General features: G+C 40.2%; 3 protein-coding genes across 5 annotated transcripts in view; 2 read left to right on the top strand and 1 right to left on the bottom strand.

Annotated features, from left to right (window-relative positions):
• Nucleotides 1–21,217, bottom strand: part of LOC119652500 (neuropeptide SIFamide receptor-like) — a 308,594-nt gene that overhangs the window by 45,549 nt on the left and 241,828 nt on the right. The gene's annotated exons all lie outside the window — the stretch shown is intronic.
• On the top strand, nt 2,921–20,316 carry LOC119652503 (A-kinase anchor protein 14-like). 3 transcript variants are annotated; one of them, XM_038056689.1, is made up of 3 exons: nt 2,921–3,079; nt 3,162–3,277; nt 3,342–3,592. In XM_038056689.1, exons 1-3 carry the CDS (start codon nt 3,068–3,070, stop codon nt 3,502–3,504), a joined length of 291 nt encoding a protein of 96 aa, XP_037912617.1. In that variant the 5' UTR covers nt 2,921–3,067; the 3' UTR covers nt 3,505–3,592. The 3 variants fall into 3 exon arrangements, with proteins under 3 accessions (XP_037912617.1, XP_037912620.1, XP_037912618.1); XM_038056692.1 differs by lacking the exons at nt 3,162–3,277; nt 3,342–3,592 and adding exons at nt 19,881–19,996; nt 20,063–20,316 and having other exon boundaries at nt 3,006–3,079; XM_038056690.1 differs by lacking the exons at nt 2,921–3,079; nt 3,162–3,277; nt 3,342–3,592 and adding exons at nt 19,668–19,796; nt 19,881–19,996; nt 20,063–20,316.
• On the top strand, nt 10,082–10,801 carry LOC119652502 (larval cuticle protein F1-like). Its single transcript, XM_038056688.1, has 3 exons — nt 10,082–10,242; nt 10,342–10,466; nt 10,533–10,801. Exons 1-3 carry the CDS (start codon nt 10,231–10,233, stop codon nt 10,693–10,695), a joined length of 300 nt encoding a protein of 99 aa, XP_037912616.1. The 5' UTR covers nt 10,082–10,230; the 3' UTR covers nt 10,696–10,801.

The raw sequence follows: 21,217 nt of genomic DNA, 5'->3' as shown, positions 1-21,217 counted from the left end.
TACCTGAAGGGTTCAACTTCCAGTTTCTCGATTTGTCCTGGGATCTTGACGATCCGTACGAATTGAAGCCGCCGATACGCAGTAACTTCAGACACAATGTTAAATAACTCTGCGGGGAGACTGTCAAGCACTCCGTTTGAGTGCATTGATGGCCGAAATGGTTTCTTTTCTGCATGGAGGAACAGTCCTTATCCGCATATTACGGTGACTAGCCATTTCATTTACCAGAAGAGGAACTTCATCGGATGTGATACGGTTAAAAAGCGTATCACCTCTGCAGTTGTTCATTATCGTGGATGAGAAATCGTCGGTTGACGTCTTTCACAGGATTGTCGAAAGATTTGCGACCACATGTAGGCTCTTTGGTGATGCGATATACAGTTCGAAAATAATTGCGATCTGCAGGATCTTTCACTTCCTTCACCGCTTCCACGATTGTGCAGTCAACCAGATTTTATGATGCCGCTTCGGGACATGACCGATGATCTATGTAGCACCCGAAAAAAGAGCATTTTTGATGGGGGCCGCCCGCTCAGCAAGATAGTTCTCCCACTGTCGAGCGAACGCGAGCGCAAGCGACCATCAGATGGTTATCGCTTTCGAGGCTGATGTCAGCGCCTCTCTTATTACGCACATCCAGGAGACAACTCCTAAATCTACTGTTGATCGTGAAGTGGTCGATCGGATTGCTCATATGGTTTCGGTCAGTTAAAACCCAATCGACCTTATGGCAGACTCTGTGCTCAGCACATTGTTCAATGACAAGGCGGTGGAATCTGCATAAATCCACGAACCTCCGACCATTACCGTTCCGGTCGCCAAGACCGACCCATCACATGTCCAAGCAAGGTGTTGTCAGATCCCACCTTGGCATCCAGATCACCATCACGATCACAATCTAGTTGTCGCAAAAGTAATAGCTAAAATAATCATAAAGTGCATCAATGAACAAATCAAAAGTTTGATTGACACAGCAGGTTAATTTCTAGTCTGGACCCTTCTGTACCGGCCATATTTACACTCTACTGATCATTGTGGAGGCGCGAACCGAGTCCAAATCTCCACCTCACATGGTGATCATCGGTTTCGTGGAAATTGCCGACCACGTGCCAACAAACCCGAGAAGTCTGACAACCCATTGCACTCTTCTTATTTGCGTTAATGGAAAAATCATCGAGTGTATCGAACAATGGGCGGTAGTGGAGGTTGTCCGGGCTAGTGTTCTCCCATGTGCGAGAGAATATGAACTGGCACTACTACTCGGAAGCTCTAGGTTCACGTTGTGTCATCGGAATAGTTGGATTAAGATAACAGCTGACGCAGAACTTTGTCAGAGTACGGGGCACATAATTTGATACATTTTGATATCCTTAAAGGTAAAAAGCGTACAAAATGTGTGTTGTCTTTAGGTTAGTGTCCGGATGGCTCAAGTGGTTAGAGCGCTGGGCTGTCGTAGCGGAAGGTCGCGGTTCAAATCTCGCTGGGGGCAGAGGAATTTGTTATCGTGACTGGATGTCGGACACCAGTCGACTCAGCTGTGAATGAGTACCTGAGTCAAATCAGGGTAATAATCTCGGGCGAGCGCAATGCTGACCACATTGCCTCCCACAGTGTACTGTGGTGTACCGTTTCGGTCTTGAATGAAGTGCTCTAACACACTTCAAGGCCCTGATCCAATATGGATTGTTGCGCCAACGATTATTATTATTATTTAGGTTATTATGAAATTAGTTGATAATATGGGCGGGAAAACGTTCGTAATAAATGGCGAATTGCAATATTACCCAATTAGAAGTTAGGGTGCGGTTTGTATATATATATATGTGTATATATGGCAAACAAATTTTGAAGGAAAGAGCGGCCAACCAAGTTTCCCATTGAATAGCAAGGACAAACGTAAGATCATGCTGAGAATAGACTCGACTGTGATTCAAAAATGAATAAAGAGTTTGTGAGCAAAATTTTGGAGGTTAACAGGATGTTTTTGGCTATTTGCCTAGAAACGGAATTTAAAGACAACTGAGTAGTGCTTTTGCGGCTAACTTCTAAGGACATAGCAAAGTTCCAAGTACTATTGTGGTGCATTTACTGAAAAGCGGTTTGTGGTAAACTATCAGATTTACAAGCAAATATGGCTTTAAACCTGGAAAGCATTTTTGGAATTCTAACATATCCTAAGTATAATAGTATTGCAGCAAATCAAATATCGAAAGGTGTGTTAAGTGTACCTTAAAAGTGAAAATGCTTTGCGATTTCCTTTCCAATAAATATAGATTCCTGGAAAACTTCTAAATTTCTCAATACATTAAAAACATTTGGATTACAGTCACAGTGGTAACTCGCTATTATTAATAAGTACTGTGTATGCCCTGCAAAATACACAAATCTTTAATTATAGGATATAATACCGTCCATATTGACAATTAAGTCGAGAAAGGATTACCAAAACAAAATTAACAATCTTATATGTTTGAACATGGGTCAATACACCATAAATTTAAAACAAACTTTAATTGTCCTTCGAATTCACTTACTTTTGAATTTACTATTTACCTTTATTTCTCTAAATATTAATAATAAGTTTCAACGAGTACAAAGCTTTCATTACTAATTACTGATACTGATTTCACTAACTGAACCTTTTATCGTCAATTAGTTGATTCATTTTAGGCAATCATGTATAACAATTTTAATAATGAAAAGTAGATTTAGAGTCAGAGTTTATGTGAGACACAGACTAAATATGAAATTTGACGAAAATTATTTTGACTGTTCAATTGTTAATATTATAAGAAAAACTCTTGCACTCCAAAAGTCATCCACAAACCAGCAATCTTAACATTATTTCTCCGGAATTCTGGCGCGGAAATCAAGTAACTCAAGCAAATCAAGCTTGTTTCATGGCGACTTAATCCCCGCTTTTAGTACAAGCCGCCCGGTGTTCATAATGTCTTAATGGTATAAAAGCTCTGTTGGATGTAGAGATCAGCATCAGTTAGTATCTGAAGTAATTCAGTCATAGCTTTATCTCAACCTTAAATCCAAACAACCAAAAAACTCATTCAACATGTTCAAATTGGTACGGTTCAGAAGGATTAGACTGCATTTAAGGGAGTATTTTTGACGGAGTGAACTAACCTAAATCAATATCTTGGTTACAGATTGCTCTCGCCTGCATCTTCGCTGTTGCCGCTGCTGCTCCAGGAGGAGTTGTTGTTGCTCCAGTAGCACATGTTGCCCATGTTGCAACCCCAGTTGCTGTTAGCCATTCATCCAGGTAAATAAAATTTACAACTATAATTTTGGCCCTTTTTAAAATTTTTATTTATTTATTTATACAGCCATGTAGTCCACAGTGCACCCCTTGTAAAAACTGTTGTTGCTGCCCCAGTAGTCAGGACTGTTGTACCAGTAGCCCATGCAGTTCCAGTAGCTCATGCTGTTCCAGTTGTCGCCCATCACGCCGCTGTTGTCCCAGCTCACCCAGTCCTTGTCCATCATTAAGCAAGGATGAATTAGGATTTTTTATTATTTTTTTTGAAGATTTTTGTAAAAAGATTTGTTGTTTAGTAAAAACAAATTTCAACTTAAACTGTGGGCTTCATTTATTCTTCACGTGACTGTGACTTTGTGATGTTCGGGCAATTAGGAACTTATTGGTTCAATCCCTATTAACAACTGATGCAGTGTGGTCAGTATTCTAGATTATTGATTATTGGCGGTTTCGTGAAACACCAAGGCTATGCTTATCAGGGATTCTTTCTCCGTGGAGCTGCGGAAAAACACACCACAGAACTTTGAGTCAAGCGTTACACAATAAGAATAATTCATGAAAAACAAGTCGGAATACCGGAAGCTGGACGCTTTGGGTATAAAGGTTTTGTATTCATCTTGTGTAAGAAATGTAATGAAAGTTATGTATTTCCTGTACTGCAATCCAAGCAGACTTTAAAATGTAGCTATGGACACTGAAGTTCATTCCAATTATTGAGTAACCACGCTTAAAAACAGAAGGCGACTTGCAGTTTCATCCAGGGCAGAGATAGCTCATCAAACGCTGCTTCATCTCTATCTGGGGATCAGCGTTTGAATAATATCCTCTGCCCAGGATGAAACTGCAATTCTTCTGCTTTTCACAAATTGGATAATAGCTCCAAAAGTGGGGCTTCGTTCTGAAACTGCTTTCTTCAATTTGTCCGGTTGGATAGCGGGCTTAGGACATCTTCAATCCTAAATCATCAAAACCGGTAATTTTTAGAGAAAATGAACACTATCCAGTGGTTTTAAAGGAAATTATGGTTATTTAATTTAGGCGCCTAAAGCTCAGCCTATTTTAAAAACAAAAGTCAATCACATATTAAGCCGTTGAGATCACTTTGCATCAGTAAATGAGGATTTTTACAATAGACATTTCATGGAATTTCGCTCCTAGACTTTGGTAGGTGATTTGACAATAAATAGGATTGGAGTACTTGACAGTATGTTTGTACTTGGTTGTACTCACACCCGCGCACAACGTCCAATAACTATTAATGGTGTAAATGTTCGACTCTGAGGTACAAAAGTTAATTTTCCACATACATAACAAAAACTTTTCGGACTATTTAAGCACTTTCATGACATATTTAACATCGAACAAACATCAATAAATTTAAAATAATTGAATATGGTAATTGTCTTGTTAGGATTCTAATGTAGATTGGGCATATTAAAATGTTGGCATACATGCAATCAAAATACAAATCACTGCATACAAAGGTATACAGTCTTTTAGGGGATTATAACACTGTCCTGAATCAGTAGGTAGCGGAATATGGAAGAATAGACATGGATACAATGACCACGTTAAAAGGGGAAGGTGAAACTATCAGCAATGGATTGAGACCAGCAACGGAAACTAGAGCCTGTAATGAGCAAAGACAATTTGTTTAGAACGGATCACATTCCTATATTCTAGCGAGGTTACATCTAATGGATCTCTATTTTCAATATTAGTACATGAAAGTGCTCAGCTACTTGGCAGCACCTTATGTCGTCAGTTGGAATTGAAGCCAGTCGACACATCGAGAACTCTTGCAAAGGCCAAATACGAAAAAATTTGGCATGTTTTAAAGAGAGCGAAGATATCGCCCATTTGCAGACCTTCTTTAGACAAGATAGAATCCCCTGGGGCGTATAAACGAATATTAGACGCAACTGAAGGATCGATTATCGGAATCAATTGTCTAAAGGTAGATACAGAATTGTAAAGTCACTACAGTTCAACCATGGTCGCTTTTGTGAGTTGGCAATCCTGGAAAAAAATCGACTTCCAAGAGTTATGGAATATATCGAGCGAGAAGCAGTTTCACCATTATAAGGAAGTAACATAGCTTTTGGGTATGGAGGAATTTAAGAAAGAAAGTGATCCGGGTCAAAGATGTGGGAGTCGCATATTTGAATCTAAATGCTGAAACGTTAAGACTTCAGTGGCATACACAGTACATTTTCAAACTTACTGCCCTGCAAAAGTGTAAGATAACAAAAAGATCGGTTCATAAGTAGCTACATTGTTCGATCCTCTTGGCTTGGCCTGTATGTTATACTTGTATGTTTATGTATTGTGTGTCGGTGTATTAATGGCGTCTAGATAGTTTTCTTGTATGTTTTTCCATAATCCATGTAAAAAGTCATAAATGGCTGTGTTCGCAGCTATATGACGAGTTTTACGTCAGCGTGAGAAATGACCGGTCACTTCCGGAGTACCGCATGGATCCATTTCAGGACCTACACTTTATAATATTTCTACGGTGGCGCTCCAAACCCAGAGAGCGGCGCAGAACAACTACAGTTTGTCGACGATACGCTCATCCTTCCGTCAAACCTCCGACCCGGTAAGGCGGCTAATGCTATTGAGAAATATTTATCAGATCTCTGCATGTACTACCAGACCTGGGGCATAAAATCAGTGAGACCAAAATACACGTCACCACTCTTCGGAGAAAATCTAGATACTTGGGATCTAGATCTATCCACAGAAAAGATAACCGCTTAAAAGTATGCATCGGGAATACTGTAGTGAACAGTTCACAAAAAATGAAATACTTGGGAATGATTTTTCATGAACACCTAAGATTCGATCCCCATCCTAAGCTTGCTCTCAGCAAAGAACGCATTGCACTAAGTAATATCTACTCTTTTCTTTGTAAAAGAGTAGGACTTTGCGCTAAATTTAAGCTGACCCTATATAAAGTCCTCTTGAGACCCATTCTTTGTTACGGAGCCCTAACATGGATCACCTGATCGAGGAAAGCTATGAAGAAATGTGTTTGAGCACAGAATCTTGAGACACTGTACCGGCTTGTCGTACAATTGGAAAACCAAAAAGTCCAGCCGCAACGCCGAAGTGTACCGGCGACCATGAGTAAAACCTATTTGAGTGTTCACTCTCAACCTGATAGATTCTTCGAAATGAGGCAACTTTATATGGAGGGTAACTTCACCCTATTGGCCACATTCTTAAGGCCTTGCCAAATTGTCAGCACAGAATTAATACCCGCCATTGTCTCAACACTCCTTCCCTGGTAGGTGTGCATACAAGTTAAGCGCAGAATTTTTAAGCGCTGTTGTAAACATTAGATATAAGCATTAGATTTAAGTATCATTATTAGGTTAAGTTAGAATAAGTAAGTATATAAGCCTTCCCGTTGTTCCGGTTGTTCATTTAAAACCATAAAATTGTAAAAATCCATGTGCAGAGTAAATACACCGTAACAAGTCAAGTCAGAGAAGGTCTTAATAGCCACCCTCTTTTTTAATCAATATTTAAGATAGATAAGCTACATTTAGGCTAGAAATAACAAAAAAAATGATCTATATCCAATGTTAGCCACTGGGTAAATAAATGATTTTAAAAAGAGAAAAAAACTATGTGACCACACATCAATGTACTGTATCAAGACACTAACTAGTAAATGCCTAGAATTTTTCTCGCGGAAGTACCCAAGGAGGTTGAATATGCGCAACGATTTTTCAAACAATGCGCGAGGACACGAACCTCCTTGGTTTAGCCTTATTGTTGCACAGATACTGCTGGAATGGGTTCCAGTAGGGAAACTGCAATCCTACGATTGGAAGCGAAGAAGTATAGTCATGCGAATAAGCTTTTTCAGGAACTGTTCTGCCGGAGGCCAATCTAGATCGAAATATACCAAGAATTCAGAAACTGGTTATATTATATTGAATTGGAAAGTAATCTAATAGATTGCACATGCCAGGGACTATCGACATCATAATTAAAAATTTCCACATGTGGTAGAATATTTCAAAACTAATTCGATATTACAAACCCCCAAAATGTCCAATCAGAATAAAACGACTCTATTATTATGACAAATCAATCATACAGGGATTTTCTTCATATACAAAGTTAATAAGAGTGGTAGCACATTGGTGAAGAGTACTGCTGCAATATATCAGAATGTATGACACATCCAGAAAATTCATAAATGCAAAAGAGTTAAAATAAGCGAAGACCGTTTCCAAGATCGTTTTCAAAGATTCAGAAGCAGCAAATGGAAAACCAGTTATGCAATTACACCCACATGTAGATAATTGAAAGTTTTCTCAGAGAAGGCTACAAAAAGCAGCAATATCGGCAAGTGAAGAACATCCAATAATTCTAAGCAACAACTTTCGATCAGGAGAACTAACTATCCGGCATAGCCTTCAAACAAAGACAGCAAGTGTGAGAGGAATCGTATATTTTTGGAGTCCTTCGGGAAGCAAACGTTAAATCAGCTAAACGACATTCACCGAAAACATTTGCCGATAGTTTGCCCAATGCAAAGGTAATAATTACGGTGCTGGTACACCGTTTCTACCGTTTTTTTTTTGCCACCGTTGAGTGGCGATATAAACGTTGGTGAAGCTTCAAATCGCGGGCATTTCTTAACGGTGGATATTCCTAGATCTTTTAACGATAATAAATTAATTCTAAGGCAATAGAAACTCAAGTAAAATGCCACTCGACTTTTGGAACCGCTTGCAAGACCATATGAACGACCCAAATGGCTAATGCCAAAATCGAACCTGCCAACTCACACTGGCAAATGGAGACCGTATGTTCAATCAAATAGTCCTTGGTTCCAGTAATCGACGTGCACCCAGGACAGGAAATGGACTAATAAGAATAGTTACCGTTAAAACAAATCGATAGGATCGTGGAATTGTGGAACGGTGCCCACGAGGCAGCATAAAACCTGGGAAATGCCTGCCGAACCAACACCAACAGCGCTACTGCCAAACCCTATCTCCATCTCGACGTGATCGCTGGGAGTACTTTCTTAATGAAAAATTGCAGACGGGACGGGATGAAGGCGCCTAAAAGCGAGACAAATTGTCCCATCAAATGGCACTGGTCAAATAATAACAATAAAGATAGGAGACTGCAACAATGAAATCCGCGCACGGTTGTTGGTAACAAACAAAGCCCATTTCAGCTTACAAAAACTATTTCGCTCGAAATGTATTACCAAAGGGTCAAAACTTACTGTAAAACAGAATAATGGGGACTGTCTAGCTCTATGTATTCCTCGGAGCCCTGGGTTCTTAGCAAGAAAAATTGCGAACTCTTGGTTCCGTGTGAGAGAAGAATCCTCCGAAGAATTTTTGGCCCCCTACATGAGGATGAACGATTCCGTAGCCTACATAATGACGAAATTTATGAGCGGTACCACGACTATCTGGGGTGGTGAGGTATGGGCAGATCATCTAATCCGTATGGTTGAGGATCATCCAACCCGAAAAATATATAAAGGCAATATTTAGGGCAGGAAAAGAATACGTGGCATACCCTGCCGCAAATGGAGCGATGACGTAGGCCAGAACGCCAAACAGCTTTAGGAGATATTAAATTGATAGATCTCGGCGCAAAAACCGGCATGTCAGGAGTTCTTTATTAAGTCAGGCTTAGATCGGATACCCGTTGTAGCGCCGTTGATGCTGATGACTGACATGGTAGTCCCCCAAATTCAATTATTTCAACAAAATCATGTAAATGACTAGAACAAAATAACAGTTTTTTGGAACAAACACAGACCAAAATCATCACAAAGTTCTTATCATCAATAAAGGGTGTATCAATGTAACTAATGGGGGCTTATTTACAGGTTAGAAATAGTACCTTCTGGCTCGAAAAAACTCTAGGCAAAGGGGATTACACTGTAAGATCAAAATGCACACGAACAATCAAAACTTCCATCTCAGTTTTTACTGCAGCTGTATTCTGAGTTTCAACGATAGCAGGATAGTCGCTTTTCTAGTATATAATATTATATAGTATTATCCTTTCATTTTTTATGATCGACATTGAAAAGAAAGACTTCTTCGTTCAGAAAGAGGGAAATTGTGGATATAGTATTAGGTAAACATCAAGAAGGCAATATACTGTCGCTCATGTGTTTTATTTCAGGTGCTAAATGCTAAATTCAGGTGCAACCGACACCAATGAAACCGGCGCGATTACTATTAGGGACAACGGTCTTGTATCAGTCTATTGGGAACTGCGTCATGAAGTGATTGAAGTAGTCTTCAGTAACCGGCCTACTTTGCGAAAGGCATATTAATTAACGCTTGACGTCTAAAATCCACTGCAGTATCGTTCACCCTGTCGCTTATAGCTCGTTTATAGTGCTAACAACCACCGATAAGGAAGAACACCGTCACGCGACTTCGGAGATAATTAATATAAACATTCCCAATAAAAGTTGGTGCAGCCTTTATCGAGATGTTGCGATTGAAGCTAGCCAAGATCAGTTTGAAAATGAAAAAGTCGATCAGAACGACCCAACCGTCAACCTAACGATAGGCTGATACCGCAAATAATGATTTGAAAACAGCTTGCCTCCATCCGAACCAACCAACAATCGAGAACAGTGGGGAACTCGATTGAGATGGTCCAACCCTGCAACCGAACCGAATAAACGCCCAGAAAGAAGTATGCGTAGAGTTTTACAAAAAGTGGCAAATTCACCCACAAATCAACAGTTATTAACTTTGCAGAAATCTACCACGGAATTAACCAAACTTGTTCCATAACAACTAAATCCCCGCTTTTAGTTCAAGCCGTGTGGGTCTCATATTGAAGTCTTAACAGTATAAAAGCTCTGTCGGATGCAGAGGCTAGCATCAGTTAATATCTGAAGTAATTCGGTTATCACTTAATACCAAATAATAAAAACTCTAGCAAACATGTTCAAATTGGTACGCATTTGAGAGATATAAGGATAATAATAATATATAAGGAAATTTCGAAGAGAGAGAGAGAGAGTTGACTAATTTAAATCAATGTTTTGGTTACAGATTGCTCTCGCCTGCATTTTCGCTGTTGCCGTTGCTGCTCCAGGAGGAGTCGTTGTTGCTCCAGTAGCACATGTTGCCTCAGTTGCTCATGTTGCAGCCCCAGTTGCTGTTAGCCATTCATCCAGGTATATAAAATTTACAACTATAATTTCGGCATGTTTTAATAATATTTTATTTGTTTATTTATACAGCCATGTAGTCCATAGTGCACCCCTTGTAAAGACTGTTGTTGCTGCCCCCGTTGTCAGGACTGTTGTACCAGTAGCTCATGCAGTTCCAGTAGCCCATGCTGTTCCAGTTGTCGCCCATCACGCCGCTGTTGTCCCAGCTCACTCAGTCCTTGTCCATCATTAAGCAAGGATAAATTAGGATTTTTTATAATTTTTTTTTTTGAGAATGTTTTTTGAAAAGTTTGTAGAAAGATCGGTTGTTTAGTAAAAGCAAATTTTCAGTTTTTAAACAGCTGGCCTCATTTATTGTTACCATACCTCTGACGCTGGTCAAGAACTCATTGGTTTGATCTTTATTGTCAACTAATGCATGGTTAAATTGTTGTTACAGGTAATTGATTAAGAAATACCCCGACGGGCAGCACCACGGGGTGACAAGCTTTACTATTGGCTGAGTGATTCCTCTAGTTTCAGTAGGTTAGTTAGGGTAATAGCTAGAGCGAGATGTTGTATTAAATACGAGCGTGAAAGTACTGAACCATTGTATATGCTTTTGAAGATTTCCGCCGATGAATTATGTGCGGCATATGACGAACTGATTCGGCTTGATCAGCTCATCCATTCTCAAAAGGATCTAAAAGCACCAAGAAAAGTAAACTCTTTTCTAGAAGGGTAAGATAGCTAGATTTAGACCTCACTTTGGGCTTTCAGGGTATCATAAGGGTAACTAGTAAAGCACACCATTGTGAACTCCTTACGTCTCACCCATCATTTTTGATAGGTACAGTAGCATGCGTTCTCTGGGGAACTGGACTATTGGAAAGACCGCGCAACATGTTGTGAGGGTATGCATTAGCACATAATAAACAGTCAATGGATTTTGGTTTAAGTCGGAGTCATCCTTTAATCATCATTTTTTATTCAATTCCTTTCGGAGTTGATTGGAGGTCACTTGACTCAAAACTAGCAAACAAAAACCAACATTATAATTGTCACCGATCAATGAGCCCAAAGATAAGTGATAAATTCTCCTAAAAGTACTTACCTTGTGACCGCGTGGTACCTTGGTCCTTGGGACCTGAAATCTTTCTCAAGATGATAATGGCCGTAGCCAATAAAAATATCTGTTTTAAGAAAGCACAACCAGAGCCCACACTACCTTGTTGTATTAAAGTGCTTTATGAACGACTATATTGCAACCTATGTCTGCATGTAAAACGGAGCTACATATAGTCATCTACTTTGCAGCAAAATGCACTGTAATGTACATACTACACTCAACTTTTGCATGCTTTGGTGAAAGAAATCGACTCTCGCGTTAGAAAATATAACTATACGTTTTTTTGACGCCGAAATAGTAGTTTCACCTATCCAATTACCATATCCGTTTGGTTTTTAAAATCATTTTCATTTTTAATATATAGATTGGAAATGGTGAAAAAAACTCGCCAGAATTCTCTTAGCCTTAGAGGCAAATAAAGAAATATGAAAGTAATAATAAATGTTTAATTGCTTCAAAAGATACTCTTAACTTAAATTATTGTTCTTAAAATTATCAGAATTAAAACTATTGACTTTTCCCTTCATAGATTTTTCTCTTTACAATAACAATAATCATAGGGAGAAAAAGTAATAATGGAATGGAATAATGGAATGGAATAATGGAATGGTTATAATATTAACAGAGGCAAAGAATAATAACATATGTATGTATATGTTACAACTGGAGGCAAAAGCAGCACCTGTTCAATATATACATATTAATAAAGTCCCGCCAAGCCACAAATGACAGAACTGAGCATGGCCGCCACTAACTGGCATCCCGTAGCCACCAGTACCAGGATTTCTCCTTTTCATCCCACTAATACCAATTGCTCTCGCTCTGGAGTATCTCCAGTTGAAATCCGGAGCCACACAGTCAAGACCAGGAGATATTCTATACTTTTGTCCGTGGCAAGCCTATGTATATAATATACAACTGGATCAGAATAGAATCAAGAAGAAGAAGAAGAATCAAGAATTAGACCATTCCGGTCAAGATACACGAACGTTTCGGGAAGAATGAAGCTTGTTGTGCAAGTTTTCTCGAAATACTCATCATTTGGGTAGAACGCCTGCGAAATCCAAGGGTTCTAGCCATGCGAAACAGAACGCACTATATGATTCCGAATCAATCTGACGATAACTGAGTCGGTTCTCGGCACAGCAGCTGCTGCATACATCACTTCATTAGTTTCATAATGCTCATAGTTCGACGAAGCAGTCCTGTCTATGCAAGCACGCAGACATTTCCTTTCAAAGATCCTTATTTTCTCTATTTGGCTAGCACTCAAATTAAACCAGATAGGACAGCCATAGGTGATCTTAACCTTCCGGCTAAGATGTGGAGCAAAAAAGAGTCTTCGAAGAGACATGAATGCTTTGCGAGCGCTTTTTAGCGCGACTTTAACGTGTTCGTTAAATTGGAGACGCTTGTCAAGACGCACATCCAGGTATCTAATGCAATTCTTATGAGGAATGCGCTCAGAACTATCCCCGTTCGTGACAATGTGAAAATCTCTCCAATTCCTTTTCAAGTTCCTATTGGCGTATGCCAAGCAATTTCGAAACAGAATCGTTTCACACTTTTGTGCATTGATTTTCACTTGCCAGCTGTTCGTGAAGAACTTAATATTATTAATATCATTGAGGTGCAACTTGCATCTCAGTTACCTCCTTGTGTGCCGAGTAGGCTATCAGATCGTCAGCAAAGGCAACCAACGACCCTTTAGGAGATTTATTAAACTCGAACAATTGAATAATTCGCCCGCAAATACTGCGAAAAGTGTAGACGCAGTCACTGTCCCTTGCTGTAATCCATTCAGAACATAAAATTCTCTGCTAGTAGTAAGACTTCCGTCCCGGATGACAAAGAACTTGCTATACAGCATACTACACATCATCACTACGAGGTGGTTGGGAAACTCGTTCCCCAGCCCATCCAACCAGACGGTATCAAAGACCTTTCCCATGTCTATAAGGCAAGAACCTGCGCACTAACCATACTTAATCCGCTTGCAAATATCAGACCTTCGTTATTGCATGTATTACCGAATGTTCGGATCTAAATCTGAATTGCGCATTCGACAATTCCTTCCTCTTGATATGCTCGTTCAAGTCTTTTAATATCAAAACCTCAAACATCCTGCTGATGTTAGGCAAAAAACTGATTGGGCGGTAGCTCATAAGACTGGATGAATCCTTCCCTCTTTTTAAAATCGGGAACACTCCAGCTTTCTTTCATTGTCCTGGGAAGAAGGAATTATCCACTAAATTATTGAACAAAATGCAATAATTACGAATGGCAATGTCTGGTAAATGCCTGAGGAACACGTCGGGAATGGCATCCATACCGGATGATCTCTTATTGTTTACCTTTCTCCGAGCTTATCTGCACGAGGAAGTGCGGCAAAATTCGTTTTTCCAAAACGGATCTCCTTGTATTAAAACGCGACACTGAGAGGAACTTGACCTCGGTTCCCGTCTCCCGGAGCATTTTCAGCACCTCATCGGGCTGTTTCTCCGCATCCAAGCCTTTCAAAAGGAAGGTTTGCACCTTCTCTTCCTTTGGTGTGTTAGTGAAGTAAGGAGCCTGCCTGTAATCCGCTACATTTGATTTTACATTTGATTTGGATTGCCCCCGCGCTCCCATTAAGTAGAGTGCCTAAATCTCTACCACCTAATTCATATATGGGGGGGGGCACCCTTTCCCCCTTTTCTTTATTTCAGGTACCACTTGTGGCTCCGGTCGGACTATTTTTTAAATTGTCAGTCCCACTTGTGTTATTCTTTTCATCAGTTGTCATTTTTTCTTCATTTTTCTTTATCTTTTTTAATTTGATCGATACATAGAGCAAAAACCCACCCAGTTTTTCTTCTTCAGAGCTATCATTGCCGCACTTGTCACTACTGCAACCAGTCTGGTTAGCACCCTCTTTTGGAGCAGCTTGATGGTTTTGTATGTCCTCCGTACGGACGGATTCGCTGCCGAAGACTTGTTCGCCCTTAATGCAGCCCGGTTCCTCCGTGGCTGCAGAAGTATGCGAAGAAAGCTTCATTTTGGAGACCCAGGCCGCCTCCCCAGCCATTGGCTGCTCCATAACCTTTCAATTTTTTTTATCAATATTGACATTTGATTTTTAAGATCTTCGAGTGTCTTCGCCAGCTCGCTATTTTTTCTTTCAAAGTTGGCTATCCTTTCTTTGGTTCTTTTGAGTTCTCCTCCTTGTTACGGACTCCACGACAGATACGTATTTTTGACAAAATTTTTTCGGGGAATAAGTAACTTAAATAACAAATCAAAAGTAAGCTAGTTTAAATTAAGTAAATATAAATATCTTTATATATTATTGATAAAATTTAATTGAATTTAAATTTTAAATTCTTTATATTAATGATATTAATTTGTAGAAGCGTCCGTTCTCTACAAATGTCAGCCTACTACCCTAAAGAAACTGGAGTCCGTCGGGTGATGGCGATGTACTTCTTACGAATATTTACTTTTGGGACAGCTAAAAAGCTAACAGCGGGGGTTTGCAAAGTTATATGAACAGCAAGGCATGAACAATATTTCACCGTTCTTCTTAACAATTCACGCACAAAATTAAGTTTAACACTTTGATATTTTGATAAGCTGCTTCCAGTTGAGGGTCTACTGAAATTCCTTGATACGTTTTATGACGTCAGACACAATGGCGCGGGCTTTTCAGTGCATTTGAACTAGGTTGAAATTTAAAATGCTGATAATTTAAAAAATACAGTCATTTTTCAAAAACGGCCTTTGAGAGTTTTATTAGATTGCATCTGACAACTGACTCATTGTCATTACCTTTTCGCTTTTCGTATTTAATTAGTAGTCGAAGATTGTTCTTCAATGACCTCGCTTAAACCAATTACCCTATTTTCTACCAAGGTTAGTAGTTTCTTGCAGGTAGAAAACTTTCCCCCATTTTTCATGGGGGGGGGGGACAACTTAAATCTTGAAGATCCCGATCTTGTATCCTATCTATTACAAGGCCTATTTCAATTGCGAACTTGTTATTGACTTCGTCAAGGTTTATGTATGCCTCTGAGTAACAATGCATCATCATTTTCTTTTACCTCAAAATTGTTAGATCCTTTTAAGTGCTTGCTTTGCAGGGCTCTTGATGTAGTTATTCAAGAATTCTAGCTTTGCGAAACTTTGCCTTATAATCACTTGGTGCCAGGTCCGGACTATACGGTGGGTGCGATAGGACATCCCATCCGAGCTCCCGTAGCTTCTGGCGGGTCATCAAAAATGTGTGATGCCGAGCGTTGTCCTGCTGGAACAGAACAGTATTCCTATTGACCAATCCTGGCCGCTTCTGGTCAATCGCTTGCTTCAAACGGTCGAGTTGCTCAGAGTAGAGGACCGAATTGAGGGTCTGGCCATAGTTAAGCAGCTCCTAGTGGATGACTCCCTTCCATTCCCGCCAAACACACAGCAAAACCTTCCTGGCCATCAATCCGGGCTTGGCGATGGTTTGGGCCGGCTCGCCGCGTTTCGACCACGATTTTTTCGATTGAGATTTTCATACGTGATCCACTTTTCATCACCAGCCACCATCCACTTCAAAAATGGGTCGAATTCGTTCCGTTTCGGCAGTGCATCGCAGGCGTTGATTTGGCCCAAGAGATTTTTTTACGTCAACTCGTGTGCCACCCAAACATCCAGCTTTTTTTGAAATCCAATCTTCTGCAAATGGTTCCAAACAGTTTTATGGTCCTTACCCAGTTCCTGGGTAATCGAGCGAATGCTCACATGCCAGTCTACTTGGATGATTTCGACGATTTTATCGGTTTCTACAACGATTAGCCTACCAGTACGGGGTGTATCTTCGATATCCACTACACCAGAACGAAATCGAACTTCACAAATTTTTTCGGCCGCCTTCGTTGCATTTTTACCTCTCAGGTAGTATATGTTAAATGTAAAATATGACGAATTTCTTGCTTGGTGGACTCCATCTTTGACGCGCTATAACTTGAGACTGAAACATACGATCATAAAACTGTTAAAGAAACACCTGTAGCCCAGATTGTCGTCTTCAAATTGCCGTATAGTATGCCCCGACGCGAGAAGTACAACACAAGATATGTTTAAGTGTCGCCATCTATTGACAAAATACGATATTACTTTTTTCCCATCCTAATACAATTTAGGTTGGTTGTATTGGTTGGTTGTATACAACAAAAGCCTTTAAAATTACGGTTTGCAATATTTAACCACTGTCAGCATTTCGCTGTGATTTCTGATGTATAATTTTCTCGACATTTTCCATGTCGAAAAGAAAAAATTCCTTATGAATAATTCACACTTTAGAAACGCTGAAATTGGGGATGTAAACTGAGGCCTGAACATCAAGAATACAATATTCTGCCACACTTGGTCTTGACAGCTTTTATGAAAACCTTGGAATATTAAAACTTTTTAATAAAGTTTATCACCTCACTCCCCACGCTTTTGAGACATATTTTTCGAACATAAGGAGTGTCAGGATGTCAAGGGCTTCAACGTATACATTACTCATTGATTGCTAAGGTATGTATTTCATTTTACGGGTATGTACAAAAGTAAAGAGAAGTCATAAGCTCCTTATAATTAACATACGCCTTCACTTATCTGTCGCATCCTGTCTGTAAATTTCTGCTCTATGTACTTACCGTTGACACTGCTTTTGCCTCCAATATAATGCCAAGAGAAGAGTTTATTGTCCCAATATGCCTGTGTTATTTCTAAGGTTTTAGTATAGGTAAAGTAAAGGCATCTTTATCTAAAAAAATCCAGGCCGTTGACTCCATTTTTTCAAGACACATCATTGCAACGTTTCTTCTTTGAATATTTAATTGTCTTTTAATGTTCTTCATATTTGCATTCTGTATTTATAATATCATTTCATCTGTAAGCAATATTTCGATTTCATTTCTGTCGAAATTCGTAATGTTTAGAGATTCTTGTATAGCTTTGCTTTTGTGGTGAATAATGGTGGATAGGCTGACCAGAAAATCGAATCCCGATGACCAATGGTTAAAACACATTGGAGGGATGTTAGGTTTAGGAAGGAAATCAGCAAGGGTTGATGCAAGTATGGCATCTGAACGTAAGTAAATCATCATCATTGCTCGAGCATAGAGCCTGCCATAAGGTCAGAGTTATCTCCTGGATGTGCATAACAAGAGAAGTGCTGACATCGGCCTGGAAAGGGATCACCTCTGATGGGCCCTTACGTTCGCTTAAGTGTTGTGTCTGCCACTTCTAGCAGGATTAGGGAGTTGCACCCCTCAAGTTCAACATCGACCGCTTGTATGATTCCACTGTCGCTCGACAATGGAAGAGCTATCTTGCTGACCGGAATGTAATGAGTAATCCGCCTGATAATATAGATGAGCAAATCTTTCGATGGTCATGCGAACTCTCATTCATGATGACGAATAACAGAAGAGGTGGAAGGAATCCATCACCATGGTTCATCTGATGAAGTTTCTTTTTTGTGGATGAATTGACTAGCCACTGTACGGACTGTTCCTTCAAGCAGAAGAGGAATCATTTTGGCCATCAATGCACTCAAACCAAGTAAAGCCGCTGAGCTTGACCGTCCCCACAAAGTTATTTATCGCTGCATCTGCAGTTACTGTTGAGCAGTGGCTTTCTTCGCCCTTTTCCAGAGAGTGGAAGAAGGGGATGATTGTCAAGATTCCAAAGAAGGGGATCCATTTTGAGTGCGGCAGTTAGAGGGATATCAGCGTGCTCCCCACCGTTGAAAATATATTAGCTAAAATTATTCTGGGACACATCAAAGTACAGCTCGAAAACTTGATCGAGAGACAGCAGGCTGTGATGGCGCAAAATGTCACATGCAGCACCGAGGCAAAATCTTGGAGGATTTTGAAGGTCAATGTGGAGTTCGCCAGGGTTGCATCCTGTCACCTATATTATTTCTTCTTGTTATCGGCGACGTTCTTCATGCTGCCTTGTGCGGAGGGCATGTGACATCATAAGTCACACGGGTGACTACGTCATGCAGTGGAATCCACTCTCCCAAAATAACCAAAGAGTGGGTCGGCGTCAGGGAACGCAGAATGGTAGAGGAGGAGTGCGAGCGTCTCGGGAAGTCGTGGGTGGAGCTGGAATGATGTCGATCGGCATTCTGACTAATGAGATGACGCAGGTCTGCTCATATTAGAGCGGCATTTGAAAACACCGACAGGGAGAATGGTTCCGCAGGTGGAAGCAACGATGTAAACGGGTGGAAACGGGTCGACGGATTTGGATGCTGAGAAATCACGGAGAAAAAAACTATAATCTCGCACACTTTTTTACGGGGATAACGGATACTGCGAATACATAACATATACATATATGTTTAAAGTGGATAGCTCATCTAACTTTCCCAGTTGTGACGGATTACGGACGTTCTGGACCCTGTTTCGTTCCATTGCCCTACATTCACAGAGGACAGGAAGAATATAAAGGAATCATAAGAAAGGATAAGGATGTATAAGTTGTTGCATGTCAAAAGAATTGGCGTGCAGATGACCACATGGGAGCAGTGCAGGTTTTAGTGCAGGCAGAGAAGGTGAGAAAAATGCAGCTACCAATGCGTTTGACTAAGGTTTTGTTTTCCACGAAAACAAAACGAGGCTTCGGATAAGAATAAAATGCACTTTTCTCACCCTTCATCGGGAAATTCTTAGAAAAACGCCTTCGGTGGTACCAACATGTCATCAGCAACGATGATATACTATGCAGCCAGGATCGGTTTGGAAATTCATTTGATGAAAATGATCCAACTTACGACCAAAGCATCGATAGCTACGATAGAAACGTTAAACGGTGATATCAAAACTTCTCGACTTCGCCAGGATTAAACTTACAACCGAGAAAAGTGATGAACCCGATCCAGATGATCCAGTCCGAATGGAACAAACGCTTAAGAAGAAGAATACTGAGTTTATCAAAAACTTCCAAATTAACTCATAACCAATAACAACATTGTTTCTCCGGAATTCTGCCGCGGACATCAAGTAACTCAAGCAAATCAAACTTGTTTCATGGCGACTTAATCCCCGCTTTTAGTACAAGCTGCCCGGTGTTCATAATGTCTTAATGGTATAAAAGCTCTGTTGAATGTAGAGATCAGCATCAGTTAGTATCTGAAGTAATTCAGTCATCACTTTATCTCAACCTCAAATCCAAACAACAAAAACTTCATCATGTTCAAATTGGTACGGATAAGGAAAATATGTGGACATGGCTGTCTTTCCAGGAATATTGAAGACGATTAACATAAATCCATGTCTTGGTTACAGATTGCTCTCGCCTGCATTTTCGCTGTTGCCGCTGCTGCTCCAGGAGGAGTTGTTGTTGCTCCAGTAGCGCATGTTGCCCATGTTGCCGCTCCAGTTGCTGTTAGCCATTCATCCAGGTATATACAATTTATAGCTACAATTTTGGCACATTTTAACAATATTTTATTTGTTTATTTATACAGCCATGTAGTCCATAGTGCACCCCTTGTAAAGACTGTTGTTGCTGCCCCCGTTGTCAGAACTGTTGTACCAGTAGCTCATGCAGTTCCAGTAGCCCATGCTGTTCCAGTTGTTGCCCATCACGCCGCTGTTGTCCCAGCACACCCAGTCCTTGTTCATCATTAAGCAAGGATAAATTAGGAATTTTTATATCTTTTTTTCGGAACACTTTTGTAAAATTATTTGTTATAGTAAAGACAAATGTTTAAACGTTAAACGGCTGGTTCCATACTTCATTAGCAAGCTAAAAAATTTGTCCAAAACCTTCTCGGGCTTCCCGAATGTTTAATTTCAGCGGTAATCTAATACCAAGTTGTACTAACGTTATCTACTCCATTTTTGATACCATTACCACCGTTAGATATTATTTTCCTTTTTTCAAATCAATCGCCTTTGCTTCTGTAATGGGGCTTCAAATTACTGTCCTGGGGATTCCAAGTTTATGAACCTGTTTTTGTTGCTTTGGACTCCGCATTCACTCACTCACTCGCTCGAAAGATACTTCTTTCAAAGTTCATACCTGGCATATGGCCTCAATTAAGATCCAATTTGAAAACATTGTATAGGTTTTTAATGGTTTTGTCGACACATAATTTCCTTCCTCCCTATTTGAATTTCGGCTTTACAAACGTCTCCAACTTCCCTGTTTTCTTTTGAACGGGCACTGACACATTGCTTAGGAGACCATGAACATTGCCATTATCTAGATGCTGCACTCTGGTAATCATGGCCATCGATGTTGTTCCAGAGACATACTTGGTCGGCACACTAACTCCCTTCCAGTGAGTGGAATTACAAAGGTGTGAGAGCGAATATGACTTTTGTTCCAGGCTCCAGAGCCAATTCGTAGGTTATTATCAATGCACCTCAGACTTGGAAGGGTGTTTAGGTTCCTTGGGCTGAAGATGAAAGAAATCTACCAGGGCTGGTTACTGGTTGAGAATCATCCGCGCAGGTACTACGTAACTTAGATTCACTATGTCCTCTTTCCCAGTGATATCGAGTAGGAAACATTTGTTGTTGGGACGGTAAAGGCCCTACTTATAAAGGCTGCCGAGGCGGTTTGATCTTGTCCACCCCGACCAAAAACTTGGGTACTCTCGAGAAAACTTTTTAAT

Source organism: Hermetia illucens, chromosome 3, assembly GCF_905115235.1.
Source record: "Hermetia illucens chromosome 3, iHerIll2.2.curated.20191125, whole genome shotgun sequence".
In the NCBI taxonomy this organism is placed as follows: domain Eukaryota; kingdom Metazoa; phylum Arthropoda; class Insecta; order Diptera; family Stratiomyidae; genus Hermetia; species Hermetia illucens.
Note: the sequence above shows the minus strand (reverse complement) of the source record. Positions and strands in the feature narration are given on the sequence as shown.